Source organism: Pecten maximus, chromosome 18, assembly GCF_902652985.1.
Source record: "Pecten maximus chromosome 18, xPecMax1.1, whole genome shotgun sequence".
Lineage (NCBI taxonomy): Eukaryota > Metazoa > Mollusca > Bivalvia > Pectinida > Pectinidae > Pecten > Pecten maximus.
In genome coordinates, this window is record NC_047032.1 from 25,214,988 (window position 1) to 25,233,902 (window position 18,915).

The 18,915-nt window shown below is 40.5% G+C and overlaps 1 protein-coding gene across 1 annotated transcript in view; it reads right to left on the reverse strand.

The window, feature by feature from the left end:
* The window catches only part of LOC117317123 (vacuolar protein 8-like), a 42,957-nt gene that overhangs the window by 8,572 nt on the left and 15,470 nt on the right, over nucleotides 1-18,915 (reverse strand). Inside the window, exons 3-11 of the mRNA XM_033871921.1 lie at nucleotides 15,726-15,848; nucleotides 13,368-13,487; nucleotides 12,947-13,069; nucleotides 11,344-11,466; nucleotides 10,505-10,713; nucleotides 9,904-9,949; nucleotides 8,315-8,448; nucleotides 6,939-7,064; nucleotides 1,433-1,547 (exon numbers count right to left, since the gene is read on the reverse strand). Of these exons, the coding sequence (XP_033727812.1) occupies nucleotides 1,433-1,547; nucleotides 6,939-7,064; nucleotides 8,315-8,448; nucleotides 9,904-9,949; nucleotides 10,505-10,713; nucleotides 11,344-11,466; nucleotides 12,947-13,069; nucleotides 13,368-13,487; nucleotides 15,726-15,848 (1,119 nt within the window). The remainder of the gene's footprint in view (nucleotides 1-1,432; nucleotides 1,548-6,938; nucleotides 7,065-8,314; nucleotides 8,449-9,903; nucleotides 9,950-10,504; nucleotides 10,714-11,343; nucleotides 11,467-12,946; nucleotides 13,070-13,367; nucleotides 13,488-15,725; nucleotides 15,849-18,915) is intronic.

Here is an 18,915-nt window from a genome sequence, read left to right on the forward strand (position 1 = left end):
TCTATTACTGGTCAATTGTCTGGTAAAGGTTACAGACTAAGTGTAGTCACTAAAACATCCTGCTCCAATCCTACATGGTTGTGATATACCAAAGTCTATTACTAGTCGTTTGTCTGGTGAAGTAACAGTGTAGTCACCATAATGTTACACTCAAATCCTACACTGGTTGGGATATACCAAAGTCTATTCACAAATGCTAACTGATCTTATATCATAACAAGAGATCTCAGAGGGATCTTGGTGCCCAGCATTGAATGATCCTTATTTGCTCTATGTCAGACTGATCTTCTTTTGTTTTTCTGATTAAAAATCAAAATCCAATGGCACAACTAGGGACCGAGGGGAACCTACATATGTGGTTTGAGGGATATCCCTCCAGTACTCTTCAAGAAATAGCGATAACATACTTCAATTCTCAAAATCTAAGATGGCTGCCTGTCAGCCATTTTGTTTTACTGATCAAAAATCAATAACAAAATGGCACAACCAGGGACCAAGGGATACCTACTCATGAAGTTTGATGAATATCCCTCAAGTACATTTCAAGAAAAAGCAGTTACAAACTTTGATGCTTAAAATCCAAAATGGCCACCTGTAGGCAATTTTGTTTTCTGATCAAAGATTATTGTACAAATGGCACAAATTGGGACCTACACAAGAAGTTTGGGGAATATCCCTCCAGTACTTTTCAAGAAATAATGACAACAAACTTCAATTCTTAAAATCGAAAATGAGTGCCTGTCTGCCATTTTGTTTTACTGATAAAAAATCAAATTCTAAATGGCACAACTAGGGACCAAGGGGAACCTTCACATGGAGATCGAGGAATATCCCTGCAGTACTTTTCAAGAAATGGCGACAACAAGGATTGTTATGGATGGTCGGAGGACTGAAGAACAATAGACGGACGACAGACGCAGGGCGATTTGAATAGCCCACAACCTGTTGATGGTGGGTTAATAATGATATATGTATTAATGTTTTGCCACTTAGAGGCATGATATGGATTTCTGCATTCCCAGGGTATTCAAATTTAAAAACATAATCATAATTTTCTAACTACACTAGTCTTGTACATACAGGAAATATAATAAGAACAATTTTTCAACTACACTTATACATACAGGAAATATTATAATAAGAACAATTTTTCAATCAATTTTCAATCAATATTAGTCTAGGAAACATTTATAAAGTTGATACCAGTAACAATATACGTTGCAGCAGTGAATGTGAAGTCTATACACATGAAAGTGATCATCAGTTTCTATTAAAAATCTTATCAACAAAAGTCAACATGCAGTCAAGACTGTCAAGCTAGTGTGTGTTTTCACTTGATCCTGTATATCTAATGAGAATACAGTTTTAATACTGGTAACATGATACGACACAACAAAGGAATCTGTTATTATTGTATGACACAAAGACTAACCTTCATCAGCAAACACAGCCAGAGCAGCTGTCACTTCCTTAAGAGTATTAATCCTGGTCTCTAACCCCAACAGTACAAAGGTCAAGGCCTCTACACAGTCATGCTCCACCAAGTCCTATAGACAACAAGATGTAAACATTAAACACAGCTGTACTCCACCAGGTCTATAGACAACAAGATGTAAACACTAAACACAGCTGTACTCCACCAGGTCTATAGACAACAAGATGTAAACACAGCTGTACTCCACCAGGTCTATAGACAACAAGATGTAAACACTAAACACAGCTGTACTCCACCAGGTCTATAGACAACAAGATGTAAACACTAAACACAGCTGTACTCCACCAGGTCTATAAACAACAAGATGTAAACATAGCTGTACTCCACCAGGTCTATAAACAACAAGATGTAAACACAGCTGTACTCCACCAGGTCTATAGACAACAAGATGTAAACACAGCTGTACTCCACCAGGTCTATAGACAACAAGATGTAAACACAGCTGTACTCCACCAGGTCTATAGACAACAAGATGTAAACAATAAACACAGCTGTACTCCACCAAGTCTATAGACAACAAGATGTAAACACAGCTGTACTCCACCAGGTCTATAGACAACAAGATGTAAACACAGCTGTACTCCACCAGGTCTATAGACAACAAGATGTAAACACAGCTGTACTCCACCAGGTCTATAGACAACAAGATGTAAACACAGCTGTACTCCACCAGGTCTATAGACAACAAGATGTAAACACAGCTGTACTCCACCAGGTCTATAGACAACAAGATGTAAACACTAAACACAGCTGTACTCCACCAGGTCTATAGACAACAAGATGTAAACACAGCTGTACTCCACCAGGTCTATAGACAACAAGATGTAAACACAGCTGTACTCCACCAGGTCTATAGACAACAAGATGTAAACACTAAACACAGCTGTACTCCACCAGGTCTATAGACAACAAGATGTAAACACAGCTGTACTCCACCAGGTCTATAGACAACAAGATGTAAACACAGCTGTACTCCACCAGGTCTATAGACAACAAGATGTAAACACAGCTGTACTCCACCAGGTCTATAGACAACAAGATGTAAACACAGCTGTACTCCACCAGGTCTATAGACAACAAGATGTAAACACTAAACACAGCTGTACTCCACCAGGTCTATAGACAACAAGATGTAAACACAGCTGTACTCCACCAGGTCTATAGACAACAAGATGTAAACACTAAACACAGCTGTACTCCACCAGGTCTATAGACAACAAGATGTAAACACAGCTGTACTCCACCAGGTCTATAGACAACAAGATGTAAACCTAACAAGCTGTACTCCACCAGGTCTATAGACAACAAGATGTAAACACTAAACACAGCTGTACTTCCACCAGGTCTATAGACAACAAGGTAACACAGATGTACTCCACCAGGTCTATAGACAACAAGATGATAAACCACAGCTGTACTCCACCAGGTCTATAGACAACAAGATGTAAACACAGCTGTACTCCACCAGGTCTATAGACAACAAGATGTAAACACTACAGCTGTACTCCACCAGGTCTATAGACAACAAGATGTAAACACTTACAGCTGTACTCCACCAGGTCTATAGACAACAAGATGTAAACACAGCTGTACTCCACCAGGTCTATAGACAACAAGATGTAAACACAGCTGTACTCCACCAGGTCTATAGACAACAAGATGTAAACACTAAACACAGCTGTACTCCACCAGGTCTATAGACAACAAGATGTAAACACAGCTGTACTCCACCAGGTCTATAGACAAACAAGATGTAAACCATAGCTGTACTCCACCAGGTCTATAGACAACAAGATGTAAACACAGCTGTACTCCACCAGGTCTATAGACAACAAGATGTAAACACTAAACACAGCTGTACTCCACCAGGTCTATAGACAACAAGATGTAAACACTAAACACAGCTGTACTCCACCAGGTCTATAGACAACAAGATGTAAACATAGCTGTACTCCACCAGCTCTATAGACAACAAGATGTAAACACTAAACACAGCTGTACTCCACCAGGTCTATAGACAACAAGATGTAAACACAGCTGTACTCCACCAGGTCTATAGACAACAAGATGTAAACACTAAACACAGCTGTACTCCACCAGGCTATAGACAACAAGATGTAAATCACAGTTTGTACTCCACCAGGTCTATAGACAACAAGATGTAAACACAGCTGTACTCCACCAGGTCTATAGACAACAAGATGTAAACACAGCTGTACTCCACCAGGTCTATAGACAACAAGATGTAAACACTAAACACAGCTGTACTCCACCAGGTCTATAGACAACAAGATGTAAACACAGCTGTACTCCACCAGGTATATATAGACAACAAGATGTAAACACTAAACACAGCTGTACTCCACCAGGTCTATAGACAACAAGATGTAAACACAGCTGTACTCCACCAGGTCTATAGACAACAAGATGTAAACACTAAACACAGCTGTACTCCACCAGGTCTAGACCTATAGACAACAAGATGTAAACACAGCTGTACTCCACCAGGTCTATACACAACAAGATGTAAACACAGCTGTACTCCACCAGGTCTATAGACAACAAGATGTAAACACTAAACACAGCTGTACTCCACAAGGTCCTAAGGCCATCCAACACACTGATGTGATTTATAAGGTTACACAGATAAAGATCTATATATTGATGATAGCTGGGTTATAAAACATTACACAACCTGGTACACTAAAAATAGAAATCACCTGATCAACTGATCATGCTGTAATACTGACAAGAGACAGCATACCAAGATCCCCACATCTATATAAGGACAATACGATACTATGGACAGAGGACTTAGGACATTATAGAATGATAGACAACATACCTTGATCTGCAGTTCTACTGTTATATAAGGTTATGTATATAATTATGTCCTTACCTGGATATACTGACCCATAGCTAAGTTACTGAGGTCCTTACCAGGATATACTGGCCCATAGCTAAGTTACTGAGGTTCTTACCCAGATATACTGGACCATAGTTAAGTTACTGAGGTTCTTACCCAGATATACTGGCCCATAGCTAAGTTACTGAGGTCCTTACCCAGATATACTGGACCATAGTTAAGTTACTGAGGTCCTTACCCAGATATACTGGCCCATAGCTAAGTTACTGAGGTCCTTACCCAGATATACTGGCCCATAGCTAAGTTACTGAGGTCCTTACCCAGATATACTGGCCCATAGCTAAGTTACTGAGGTCCTTACCCAGATATACTGGCCCATAGCTAAGTTACTGAGGTCCTTACCCAGATATACTGGCCCACAGCTAAGTTACTGAGGTCCTTACCCAGATATACTGGCCCATAGCTAAGTTACTGAGGTCCTTACCCAGATATACTGGCCAACAGCTAAGTTACTGAGGTCCTTACCCAGATATACTGGACCATAGCTAAGTTACTGTGGTTCTTACCCAGATATACTGGCCAACAGCTAAGTTACTGAGGTCCTTACCCAGATATACTGGCTCACAGCTAAGTTACTGAGGTCCTTACCCAGATATACTGGCCCATAGCTAAGTTACTGAGGTCCTTACCAAGATATACTGGCCCATAGCTTAGTTACTGTGGTCCTTACCCAGATATACTGGCCCATAGCTAAGTTACAGTGGTCCTTACCAGGATATACTGGCCCATAGCTAAGTGCCTTAGGTCCTAACCGAGATATACTCGCCAACAGCTAAGTTACTGAGGTCCTTACCCAGATATACTGGCCCATAGCTAAGTTACTGAGGTCCTTACCCAGATATGCTGGCCCATAGCTTAGTTACTGAGGTCCTTACCCAGATATACTTGCCCATAGCTAAGTTCCTGAGGTCTTTACCCAGATATACTGGCCCATAGTTAAGTTACTGAGGTCCTTAACCAGATATACTGGCCCATAGCTAAGTTACTGTGGTCCTTACCCAGATATACTGGCCCATAGCTTAGTTACTGAGGTTCTTACCCAGATATACTGGCCCATAGCTTAGTTACTGAGGTCCTTACCCAGATATACTGGCCCATAGCTAAGTTACTGAGGTCCTTACCCAGATATACTGGCCCATAGCTAAGTTACTGAGGTCCTTACCCAGATATACTGGCCCATAACTAAGTTACTGAGGTCTTTACCCAGATATACTGGCCCATAGCTAAGTTACTGAGGTCCTTACCCAGATATACTGGCCCATAGCTAAGTTACTGTCAGGTCCTTACCCAGATATATTGGCCCATAGCTTAGTTACTGAGGTCTTTACCCAGATATACTGGCCCATAGCTAAGTTACTGAGGTCCTTACCCAGATATACTGACCCATAGCTAAGTTACTGAGGTCCTTACCCAGATATACTGGCCCATAGCTAAGTTACTGAGGTCCTTACCCAGATATACTGGCCCACAGCTAAGTTACTGAGGTCCTTACCCAGATATACTGACCCATAGCTAAGTTACTGAGGTCCTTACCCAGATATACTGGCCCATAGCTAAGTTACTGAGGTCCTTACCCAGATATACTGGCCCATAGCTAAGTTACTGTGGTCCTTACCCAGATATACTGGCCCATAGCTAAGTTACTGAGGTCCTTACCCAGATATACTGGCCCATAGCTAAGTTACTGTGGTCCTTACCCAGATATACTGGCCCATAGCTAAGTTACTGAGGTCCTTACCCAGATATACTGGCCCATAGCTAAGTTACTGAGGTCCTTACCCAGATATACTGGCCCATAGCTAAGTTACTGAGGTCCTTACCCAGATATACTGGCCCACAGCTAAGTTACTGAGGTCCTTACCCAGATATACTGGCCCATAGCTAAGTTACTGAGGTTCTTACCCAGATATACTGGCCCATAGCTAAGTTACTGAGGTTCTTACACAGATATACTGGCCCATAGCTTAGTTACTGAGGTCCTTACCCAGATATACTGGCCCATAGCTAAGTTACTGAGGTCCTTACCCAGATATACTGGCCCATAGCTAAGTTACTGAGGTCCTTACCCAGATATACTGGCCCAGAACTAAGTTACTGTGGTCCTTACCCAGATATACTGGCCCATAGCTAAGTTACTGAGGTCCTTACCCAGATATACTGGCCCATAGCTAAGTTACTGAGGTCCTTACCCAGATATACTGGCCCATAGCTAAGTTACTGAGGTCCTTACCCAGATATACTTGCCCATAGCTAAGTTACTAAGGTCCTTACCCAGATATACTGGCCCATAGCTAAGTTACTGTGGTCCTTACCCAGATATACTGGCCCTAGGCTAAGTTACTGATTTCCTTACCCAGATATACTGGCCCATAGCTAAGTTACTGAGGTCCTTACCCAGATATACTGGCCCATAGCTAAGTTACTGAGGTCCTTACCCAGATATACTGGCCCATAGCTTAGTTACTGAGGTCCTTACCCAGATATACTGGCCCATAGCTTAGTTACTGAGGTCCTTACCCGGATATACTGGCCCACAGCTAAGTTGCGTAGGATTCCTGCGGCATGTCTCTGGGCCTCAGGGTTTTGACTGTCACACAAGACATGACATAGTTCTATCACAAAGTTGTTAGCCATAATCACCACCTAGAAAATATTAAACATAGAGACATGGCTCAAAAGTTCAACCTATTTTTTAAATTAATAATTAAACTAATCATTTACTTGGATGGTTTAGAAGTCTGGTTCGGTTTGATTTGTTTAATGTCCTATCAACAACTTAGGTAATAGGGGCAATAAGCATGCGTGTGGTGGTTGAGTATGTGTGTTTTGGAAGGCTGCAGTATGTTTGTGTGAAGTCTCCTTGTGATAGCCCAGAACCTTTGCTAATCTATAGTGCTACCTCACTGAGGCATACTGCTAAAGACACCCAGCAGGATACCCCACCCGGTCACATTATACTGACAATGGGCGAACCAGTCATTTCACTCCTAATATTCTGAGTGCTAGGCAGGAGTAGAAACTACCATTTTTAAAGACACTGGTATGTCTCGGCCAGGGGACAGACCTCACTGGGATAAACGCTCTACTAAAGGCCAAAAGTGAGGCATTGTCAAGGGAGACATTAGGAAGAAGAAAGTTGTTCAGAAAGAAGAGAAGCTAAGATCCCAAATTTAGTCGCCTCTTACGACCATGCAATCGGGACTGCAGATACAATTCTTACGCCCTACCTGCAGGGCAATGGTTTGGAAGTAAGATTGAAAGATAATGCATACCTATATCAGGAAGGTAATCAAACATTCACCTGACTTTATTTGTAAGGATGCTCACAACACAATTTGGTTGAATTTCCTTCTGAGTAGACATCTTTAAAATCAGATCAATTTGAAAATTCTTACTCTGCCCCTCAACACGTAAATAAAATGATTTCCGTGCACTGTACTAAAAGTAATCTAAACTACCACAACTATGTTGAATGCTACTGGGTAGATTTAACAGATATTTCATTTGGAGACAATATGTCCCTACGCCCTTTGGCCCTATGTTAATGTGTACCTTTTGGTGTTCATATTGATTAAGGAATTTGCTTGATTCTACCAGTGTAGCTTGTGATTATTGACCATTTCCTTGGATACGTAAATGTTATTACATGCATGTTCAAGTCACTCTGGTATTTTTCCGACCCGTCAAAATCCCTAAATTGCCACTATAGAGTTGGCAAATTTTGGCATTACATACGTACGTATATAAGGGATGGAGAGGAAACCTATAGTTCCCTCATTTTCACCAGTTGGGGACTAATATGGTCAGTAGTTTACCAGAGATGTAACGGAGGGTAGCAGATCACCATAATATTTTAACGTTTTCAAAATCTTTTTAACTGCATACTTTCATACCTCGTTGGCTTTATGTATTGACAGGTTCCGAAGACATGCTACTGCAGCCACCAGAGTGTCCTTGTGACTGGTCCTTAACACTTTTTGTAACCGTGGCAATGCACCATGCTTTACAATAAGGGATTGGTTATTACCTGAAATTCATAAATTATAAACTAGTGTGTTACATTTGTAGGTCAAAGTTCAAATTACCAGAGTCTAAAGTCAAATGTCAACATTTTGATGTTTGCTCATGGCTTTGAATATTAACTCACTTTTAATCGACATTTTTACTTACTGTGATGATGATCTATAAAAACAGCAAATAACTATTGTAAACATTGAGATTTATGCGAGGGGGCTATTAATGGTAATTATGTGGAGTCCATTTGCAAAAATTTCCCCCATGCATATTATTTTGATATGAATTAACTTAATCTCAAACTACAAATGGGTGGATTGATTCCGAAAATTACCCCCATGCGTAGAGTTAAATATCAAAATTGCAAAATCAACCCCCTGTGAAAATAACCACGTTTACAGTATATGTGCTGTAATAACTTACTTGCTACTTAATTGTCATTGAGCTCTTCTGTTAGGCTTGGGATAATTTTTTTTTTTTTTTTTTTTTTTTACATTTTCTAGTAGATCTAATTGATTTTCATTTTATTGGAAAAGGCTTCTAGGTTTGCAGACAAGGGAGATAATAGATACCGGGTGAATAGAAGGTATCAAGGGGAGGTAATTCACAGATGGAGCAGACCCCAAACAGTATATTCAAATTAGTTACCCTGGTAGTATATTTTAGTGATAGGAAACTACATGCCTATCGTATTGCTTGTAAAGGAGTTCATTAAGGGGCATCTAAGCAGCTAATCAAGTCAAAACATTGATATTGTACCAGTCTATAAATTCCTACTATGATGCAATTTAACAGAAGTAACTCTATCAACTTTTAGTATGCATCATGGCAAACCGTGGGACTTGATGGTGACAAGTAATTAGTCACATTGTTTCTTAATTTCAACAAAACATGCAAAAAGTGCATGTTAATTCAACTGTTGAGTTTGGCGTAAACTATGCATATTTCTGAAAAAAGGCCTCCAACTCACCAGTTTAACTATTTATCTTAAAAATGTACTTCTTACTATGATTAGATGTCTTAAAAGTATGATTTTGGAGCATTTTTATTGATTGAAATGCCTCCCCTTTTGCCATATTTGTGTAATATCATTCACAGCCGCCATTTGCATTTCAAGGTCAAAACAAAATAAGTGTTTATACGTACATCAAATCAAAACCGGTCAAAACAATTCTCCTACCCTGTGATATAGACACCTGTGACCATAACAGCTTGGCTGTTTTTCAAGTTTGGTTATTTGTGTGACTTAGAATTATTCCATGCTACCGCAAAGTAACTCTATAGAAGAAAATGATAGCATCTACAGCGAATTATTGGTGATTGGCAGAAACTGCATGTTCAAACGAACATTTTGATATATTACATGACTATATTCGTGCCAATTTACATATTTTATCATGTTTGAAATTCAACATTATGCTCCTATATAGATGACCCTTATAGACACTTTAAAAGTGTTCATACGTACCATCAGATGCAAGGTTTCTCAAGGCCAGGCATGCCTGACATTGTACCTGAAACAATTAAAACAATTAATCATAACCTTATAATCAGTACCACTTATAACCCTAAATTTAAATCTACCACTCGTTCATAAAACCTCTACATAGTATGACGCTAAATTTAAATCTACCACTAGTTCATAAAACTTCTACATGGTATAACCCTAAATTTAAATCTACCACTCGTTCATAAAACTTCTACATGGTATAACCCTAAATTTAAATCTACCACTAATTCATAAAACCTCTACATGGTATAATCCTAAATCTACCACTCGTTCATAAAACTTCTACATGGTATTTTTAAATGCTAAATTTAAACCTTGGATTTTTTCAAAAAATCATGCATGAAATTAAAATTGAATTACTTTTTATTACTCTTGAATTCTCCACACACCTAGTTCTTTCATGTCTGGCTCCCCAAGCAGTGGAGGGACAGGTCTCAATAGAAGATTTTTAATTTTTTATTTCATTAAAAATAAAATGATATTTTTTTTGTCAGAAATATTTTCAGTATTACATGCTTCTGTAAATAACCTTTGACCTTTGTCTAACCTTTGAACTGACCTTTTCTGCCTTGACAGACACAAGTTTGATGAGATTTCGTATGACGTCTGTGTGGCCAATAGCGACCATTAGAGCTCTGTGTTTTTCGTTGACAGCGATGTTACTGAGGGAGGCAGCACTGTAGTACTGTATATCCAGGTCCGGAGACTGGAGGAGGTCGACCAGGGTAGGAATCACTCCTCCCGCTACCAAATAATTCCTGTGATTTTCTTTAACACCAAAAATCAAACTTTACATAATTTTATTGGTGATAGGACAATGATAAGATTAAACCAATGTCCAATCACTTTTATTTTTCAGAAATGCAAGTGTAGTTACTAAATTGATATAATTGTAATTCTTTTTATCTCTTATTCGTTCAAATCAATTTTATCAAGTAGAAAGGTTTGAAGGAAGCATGTTTTAAATGCTTCTGCAAAATGAAGTTTGTATGAAACTAACATAATCATAATCCTGAGAAAATTGAATGGTGCAAAATTGTGTCAACAGACAGGCATACAGATGGACAGACATACAGATGTGTCTACAGACAGACATACAGATGGACAGACATACAGACAGACGGACGGACAGACAGACAGACGGACTGACGGCAGACAGATTCCAGTATAACCCAGGCCTGTTACTTCACCTGAAGTATCCAATGTAATACGATATGGTGAGTAAGATTTAAAAGTTCATTTACGAAGGTGAATAATATCTAAAATTCTACTTACGAAGGTAAATAAGATTTGAAATTCTACTTATAAAGATGAATAAATTCAAAATTTTATTTACAGAGGTGAGTAAGATTTGAAATTCTACTTACGAAGATGAGTAAGATTTGAAATTCTACTTACGAAGATGAGTAAGATTTAAAATAGCACCAGCAGCATTTCTTTGTACTCGTAAATCTTGTGACTTCATCAGCTTCAGTAGATGATGAATGGCCTGGTCATCAAAGATCTGTTGTTTATTGGCATCTGTAAGGACAGTAATAGGTGTAAGGAAAGCACAAAAGGCCAAGGGGGCCTGTATCAGTCACCTGACTCTGCTGTATTTTTATAGAGACTTTCTTAAAGGATTTTATTCATATGACTCTCAAATGAATGTTAATTAGGGTACTGATGTGGATCCTGATCAAATATAATTTCTAATCACTAAATTGTTATGCATCAAATATATATTGATAACCTTAGGTTGCTTGGTTATTCGAAAGAAATTAGTATAAAGCATGATTGACCACAGTTACCTTCAAAGTAGATCAAGACAATTCATTTGTAAAAAAGTTTTTTGAATATGTTTACCCCTGTAATCTTGATAGTGGGTCAAGGTCATTTACTTTAACAAACTTGAGTGCCCTTAAGCAAACAGTGCTCCTGACCTAAAACCTCTATCTCGACCTTGGATATTTTGTTTAATCAGAAGTTATCTGAAAGTAATAACGGCTAATGAATATGATCATTTCAGAGAGCTATTAGATAAATATTATGAATGAGTGTTACACAAAGTTGACCTATGTGACCTTGAATATGGGTCAATGTAATTTCAATCATAAACTTTGTTGGGTTTAATATTCCATAAAGCAACTAGATAAATATCTTGATTCTGCAAACATGTAAACATATTAAAGTACAACTTTCCATTAATAAGACATATAGGGATTAAACAGTGTTTTTATTGCGTTTACGGTGGAATGAACATAATGGGATAGACATATTCTATATAACGCAGTAGCATTATTGCATTGTACAGACCTACAGTGGGTAGCATTGTTATACAGCGATCAGTACGTGTTATGCTGTATGTACCTTTGGTGGCCAGGGTTGTGATACACCCAGCAGTATAACACTGTACGTACCTGTGGTGGCTAGTGTTGTGATACACCCAGCAGTGTTACACTGTACATACCTGTGTTGGCTAGTGTTGTGATACACCCAGCAGTGTTACACTGTACATACCTGTGTTGGCTAGTGTTGTGATACACCCAGCAGTGTTACACTGTACGTACCTGTGGTGGCTAGTGTTGGGATACACCCAGCAGTGTTCCACTGTATGTACCTGTGGTGGCTAGTGTTGTGATACACCCAGCAGTGTTACACTGTACATACCTGTGGTGGCTATAGCATTGTGATACACCCAGCAGTGTTACACTGTACATACCTGTGGTGGCTAGTGTTGTGATACACCCAGCAGTGTTACACCGTACATTCCTGTGGTGGCTAGTGTTGTGATACACCCAGCAGTGTTACACTGTACGTACCTGTGGTGGCTAGTGTTGTGATACACCCAGCAGTGTTACACTGTACATACCTGTGGTGGCTAGCTTTGTGATACACCCAGCAGTGTTACACTGTACGTACCTGTGGTGGCTAGTGTTGTGATACACCCAGCAGTGTTACACTGTACACACCTGTGGTGGCTAGCGTTGTGATACACCCTGTAGTGTTACACTGTACATACCTGTGGTGGCTAGTGTTGTGATACACCCTGCAGTGTTACACTGTACATCTGTATTATTGGACTGTAGAAGACACACTAGGGCCCTGATCCCTCCACATTTACCAATAGTGTCTTTGTTAGATTCTAGAAAAGAAACCGAAAATCTAATTGTTGTTATTTAGATTTAATATCTTATTTTTTAGAAATATTAAAGTTTCATCAATAAATTCAGAAATCCAAATTCATTTCCACTGTCCTCACCTTAATCAGTCTGTTTTAATGAACATGTGAATCACATTTGACAGATCTTGTCAAACTAGAAATGAACTGTTCAGCATATATATAAGCAGACACTGCAAGTCGACTATGGTACTGACAAATTCCTGTAACATCTACCCTAGTCTGTGGAGACAGAGAGATGACATTATGTATATATAATTACCTGGGCCACACAAAGTGAAGTTGCTCATGGCCAATGTTGCCAGTTTCTGTACCTGGAGGTCCTGTGATTTGAGGAGCTGAACTAGCGGCGTTGCCACATCAATGGTCAGTGGAGTTTTGGCTGCAGGTAAAGACACAAACAGTGAAGATGAGTGAAGATGGATAAAGCATGTATTCAGTCATTGGGCAAAAATATAACTTAAAAAGATTGAAAAGACTGTAGTTGATCTGAAGTGGAATTGGCAGTACTGATTCAGAAGTACATGTGTATATGATTGCTATGAATGAAGCAGAGAAGTAGGTTGAATTATTTCAGAAATAATCTGTAGTTCTAGTACTTACTGTGATCTCAGTATAACACAGCGCTGCTGATTTCTGTAGTTCTAGTACTTACATCTCTCACTGATCTCAGTATAACACAGCGCTGCTGGTTTCTGTAGTTCTAGTACTTACATCTCTCACTGTGATCTCAGTATAACACAGCACTGCTGATTTCTTTAGTTCTAGTACTTACATCTCTCACTGATCTCAGTATAACACAGCACTGCTGATTTCTGTAAATCTAGTACTTACATCTCTCATTGTGATCTCAATATAACACAGCACTGCTGATTTCTGTAGTTCTAGTACTTACATCTCTCACTGATCTCAGCATAACACAGCGCTGCTGATTTCTTTAGTTCTAGTACTTACATCTCTCACTGATCTCAGTATAACACAGCACTGCTGATTTCTGTAGTTCTAGTACTTACATCTCTCACTGATCTCAGTATAACACAGCACTGCTGATTTCTGTAGTCCTAGTACTTACATCTCTCACTGATCTCAGTATAACACAGCACTGCTGATATCTGTAGTTCTAGTACTTACATCTCTCACTGTGATCTCAGTATAACACAGCATTGCTGATTTCTGTAGCTCTAGTACTTACATCTCTCATTGTGATCTCAATATAACACAGCACTGCTGATTTCTGTTGATCTAGTACTTACATCTCTCACTGATCTCAGTATAACACAGCGCTGCTGATTTCTTTAGTTCTAGTACTTACATCTCTCACTGATCTCAGTATAACACAGCACTGCTGATTTCTGTAGTTCTAGTACTTACATCTCTCACTGATCTCAGTATAACACAGCACTGCTGATTTCTGTAGTCCTAGTACTTACATCTCTCACTGATCTCAGTATAACACAGCGCTGCTGATTTCTTTAGTTCTAGTACTTACATCTCTCACTGATCTCAGTATAACACAGCACTGCTGATTTCTGTAGTTCTAGTACTTACATCTCTCACTGATCTCAGTATAACACAGAACTGCTGATTTCTGTAAATCTAGTACTTACATCTCTCATTGTGATCTCAATATAACACAGCACTGCTGATTTCTGTAGTTCTAGTACTTACATCTCTCACTGATCTCAGCATAACACAGCGCTGCTGATTTCTTTAGTTCTAGTACTTACATCTCTCACTGATCTCAGTATAACACAGCACTGCTGATTTCTGTAGTTCTAGTACTTACATCTCTCACTGATCTCAGTATAACACAGCACTGCTGATTTCTGTAGTCCTAGTACTTACATCTCTCACTGATCTCAGTATAACACAGCACTGCTGATATCTGTAGTTCTAGTACTTACATCTCTCACTGTGATCTCAGTATAACACAGCATTGCTGATTTCTGTAGCTCTAGTACTTACATCTCTCATTGTGATCTCAATATAACACAGCACTGCTGATTTCTGTTGATCTAGTACTTACATCTCTCACTGATCTCAGTATAACACAGCGCTGCTGATTTCTTTAGTTCTAGTACTTACATCTCTCACTGATCTCAGTATAACACAGCACTGCTGATTTCTGTAGTTCTAGTACTTACATCTCTCACTGATCTCAGTATAACACAGCACTGCTGATTTCTGTAGTCCTAGTACTTACATCTCTCACTGATCTCAGTATAACACAGCACTGCTGATTTCTGTAGCTCTAGTACTTACATCTCTCACTGATCTCAGTATAACACAGCACTGCTGATTTCTGTAGTCCTAGTACTTACATCTCTCACTGATCTCAGTATAACACAGCGCTGCTGATTTCTGTAGTTCTAGTACTTACATCTCTCACTGATCTCAGTATAACACAGCGCTGCTGATTTCTGTAGCTCTAGTACTTACATCTCTCACTGTGATCTCAGTATAACACAGCATTGCTGATTTCTGTAGCTCTAGTACTTACATCTCTCACTGTGATCTCAGTATAACACAGCACTGCTGATTTCTGTAGCTCTAGTACTTACATCTCTCACTGATCTCAGTATAACACAGCACTGCTGATTTCTGTAGTTCTAGTACTTACATCTCTCACTGATCTCAGTATAACACAGCGCTGCTGATTTCTGTAGTTCCACATTGTCAGAGGAGGCCAATATACTGAGAGCCCTCACATGTTCATCATTCAAAACTGGGTCACCATTAGCTTCTGCCAAGTGAGAGAAAGTAATTATACTATTCATAAGCATTCAAGCAATTAGCATAGTGTATATCCATGTCCAACAGAAACAGTTGGATACCATGTTCTTTAAATTATCAAATCAAATTAAACAGCGACTATAACAAATTCTGATAAACCATGACTTTTGATCCTATAGCTCAATATAATATTCTTCTTGAAAATGTTCATCAGTAATAAAAGGGTTAAAAAGCTAATTACCAACCAAATATTTTATATCAAAGCAGCCTTAATGACTTATCATGATTAGCCTAAGGATTGTATACGCAAGTGGACTGCTACTTTCAATATTAGTTCATAAGTACAAATGTACAGTGGATGCCAAATGCAAACAATGCAATTAATACAAAACTTCATCATGTGTAAATGATAATGAGAGGTGTCACTATAGGACCTGTCAGTGATGGTAGGAGTCACTAGGATCTATCAGTGATGGTGGGAGTCACTAGGACCGGTCAGTGATGGTGGGAGTCACTAGGACCTGTCAGTGATGGTGGGAGTCACTAGGACCTGTCAGTGATGGTAGGAGTCACTAGGACCTGTCAGTGATGGTAGGGGTCACTAGGACCTGTCAGTGATGGTAGGGGTCACTAGGACCTGTCAGTGATGGTAGGAGTCACTAGGACCTGTCAGTGATGGTAGGAGTCACTAGGACCTGTCAGTGATATGTAGGAGTCACTAGGACCTGTCAGTGATGGTAGGAGTCACTAGGATCTGTCAGTGATGGTAGGAGTCACTACAACCTGTCAGTGATGGTAGGAGTCACTAGGACCTGTCAGTGATGGTAGGAGTCACTAGGACCTGTCAGTGATGGTAGGAGTCACTAGGATCTGTCAGTGATGGTAGGAGTCACTAGGACCTGTCAGTGATGGTAGGAGTCACTAGGACCTGTCAGTGATGGTAGGAGTGACTAGGACCTGTCAGTGGTGGTAGGAGTCATTAGGATCTGTCAGTGATGGTAGGAGTCACTAGGACCTGTCAGTGATGGTAGGAGTCACTAGGACCGGTCAGTGATGGTAGGAGTCACTAGGACCTGTCAGTGATGGTAGGAGTGACTAGGACCTGTCAGTGGTGGTAGGAGTCATTAGGATCTGTCAGTGATGGTAGGAGTCACTAGGACCTGTCAGTGATGGTAGGAGTCACTAGGACCGGTCAGTGATGGTAGGAGTCACTAGGATATGTCAGTGATGATATAGGAGTTACTAGGATCTGTCAGTGATGGTAGGAGTCACTAGGACCTGTCAGTGATGGTAGGAGTCACTAGGACCTGTCAGTGATGGTAGGAGTCACTAGGACCTGTCAGTGATGGTAGGAGTCACTAGGATCTGTCAGTGATGGTAGGAGTCACTAGGACCTGTCAGTGATGGTAGGAGTCACTAGGACCTGTCAGTGATGGTAGGAGTCACTAGGACCTGTCAGTGATGGTAGGAGTCACTAGGACCTGTCAGTGATGGTAGGAGTCACTAGGACCTGTCAGTGATGGTAGGAGTCACTAGGATCTGTCAGTGATGGTAGGAGTCACTAGGACCTGTCGGTGATGGTAGGAGTCACTAGGACCTGTCGGTGATGGTAGGAGTCACTAGGATATGTCAGTGATGGTAGGAGTCACTAGGATATGTCAGTGATGGTAGGAGTCACTAGGACCTGTCAGTGATGGTAGAAATCACTAGGACCTGTCAGTGATGATAGGAGTCACTAGGATATGTCAGTGATGGTAGGAGTCATTAGGACCTGTCAGTGATGGTAGGAGTGACTAGGACCTGTCAGTGGTGGTAGGAGTCACTAGGATCTGTCAGTGATGGTAGGAGTCACTAGGACCTGTCAGTGATGGTAGGAGTCACTAGGACCTGTCAGTGATGGTAGGAGTCACTAAGATCTGTCAGTGATGGTAGTAGTCACTAGGACCTGTCAGTGATGGTAGGGGTCACTAGGACCTGTCAGTGATGGTTGGAGTCACTAGGATCTGTCAGTGATGGTAGGAGTCACTAGGACCTGTCAGTGATGGTAGGAGTCACAAGGACCCGTCAGTGATGGTAGGAGTCACTAGGATCTGTCAGTGATGATAGGAGTAACTAGGACCTGTCAGTGATGGTAGGAGTCACTAGGACCTGTCAGTGATGGTAGGAGTCACTAGGACCTGTCAGTGATGGTAGGAGTCACTAGGACCTGTCAGTGATGGTAGGAGTCACTAGGACCTGTCAGTGATGGTAGGAGTCACTAGGATCTGTCAGTGATGGTAGGAGTCACTAGGGTCTGTCAGTGATGGTAGCTCGAGTCACTAGGACCTGTCAGTGATGGTAGGAGTCACTAGGACCTGTCAGTGATGATAGGAGTCACTAGGACCTGTCAGTGATGGTAGGAGTCACTAGGACCTGTCAGTGATGATATAGGAGTCACTAGGACCTGTCAGTGATGGTAGGAGTCACTAGGACCTGTCAGTGATGGTAGGAGTCACTAGGACCTGTCAGTGATGGTAGGAGTCACTAGGACCTGTCAGTGATGGTAGCTCGAGTCACTAGGATCTGTCAGTGATGGTAGGAGTCACTAGGATCTGTCAGTGATGGTAGGAGTCACTAGGACCTGTCAGTGATGGTAGGGGTCACTAGGACCTGACAGTGATGGTAGGAGTCACTAGGACCTGTCAGTGATGGTAGGAGTCACTAGGATCTGTCAGTGATGGTAGGAGTCACTAGGACCTGTCAGTGATGGTAGGAGTCACTAGGACCTGTCAGTGATGGTAGGGGTCACTAGGACCTGTCAGTGATGGTAGGACTCACTAGGACCTGTCAGTGATGATAGGAGTCACTAGGACCTGTCAGTGATGGTAGACGTCACTAGGATCTGTCAGTGATGGTAGGAGTCACTAGGACCTGTCAGTGATGGTAGGAGCCAATTAAAATGTGAAAACCCAGGACTGAAGTACAAAAAAAAAACATAATGGGACTAACAAATGTATATATCATAAAAAGTAAATTTGCCTTCTCGATATAATTATATACATTTGACTTGAGGAATAAACATGTGATTTTAGCTTGAC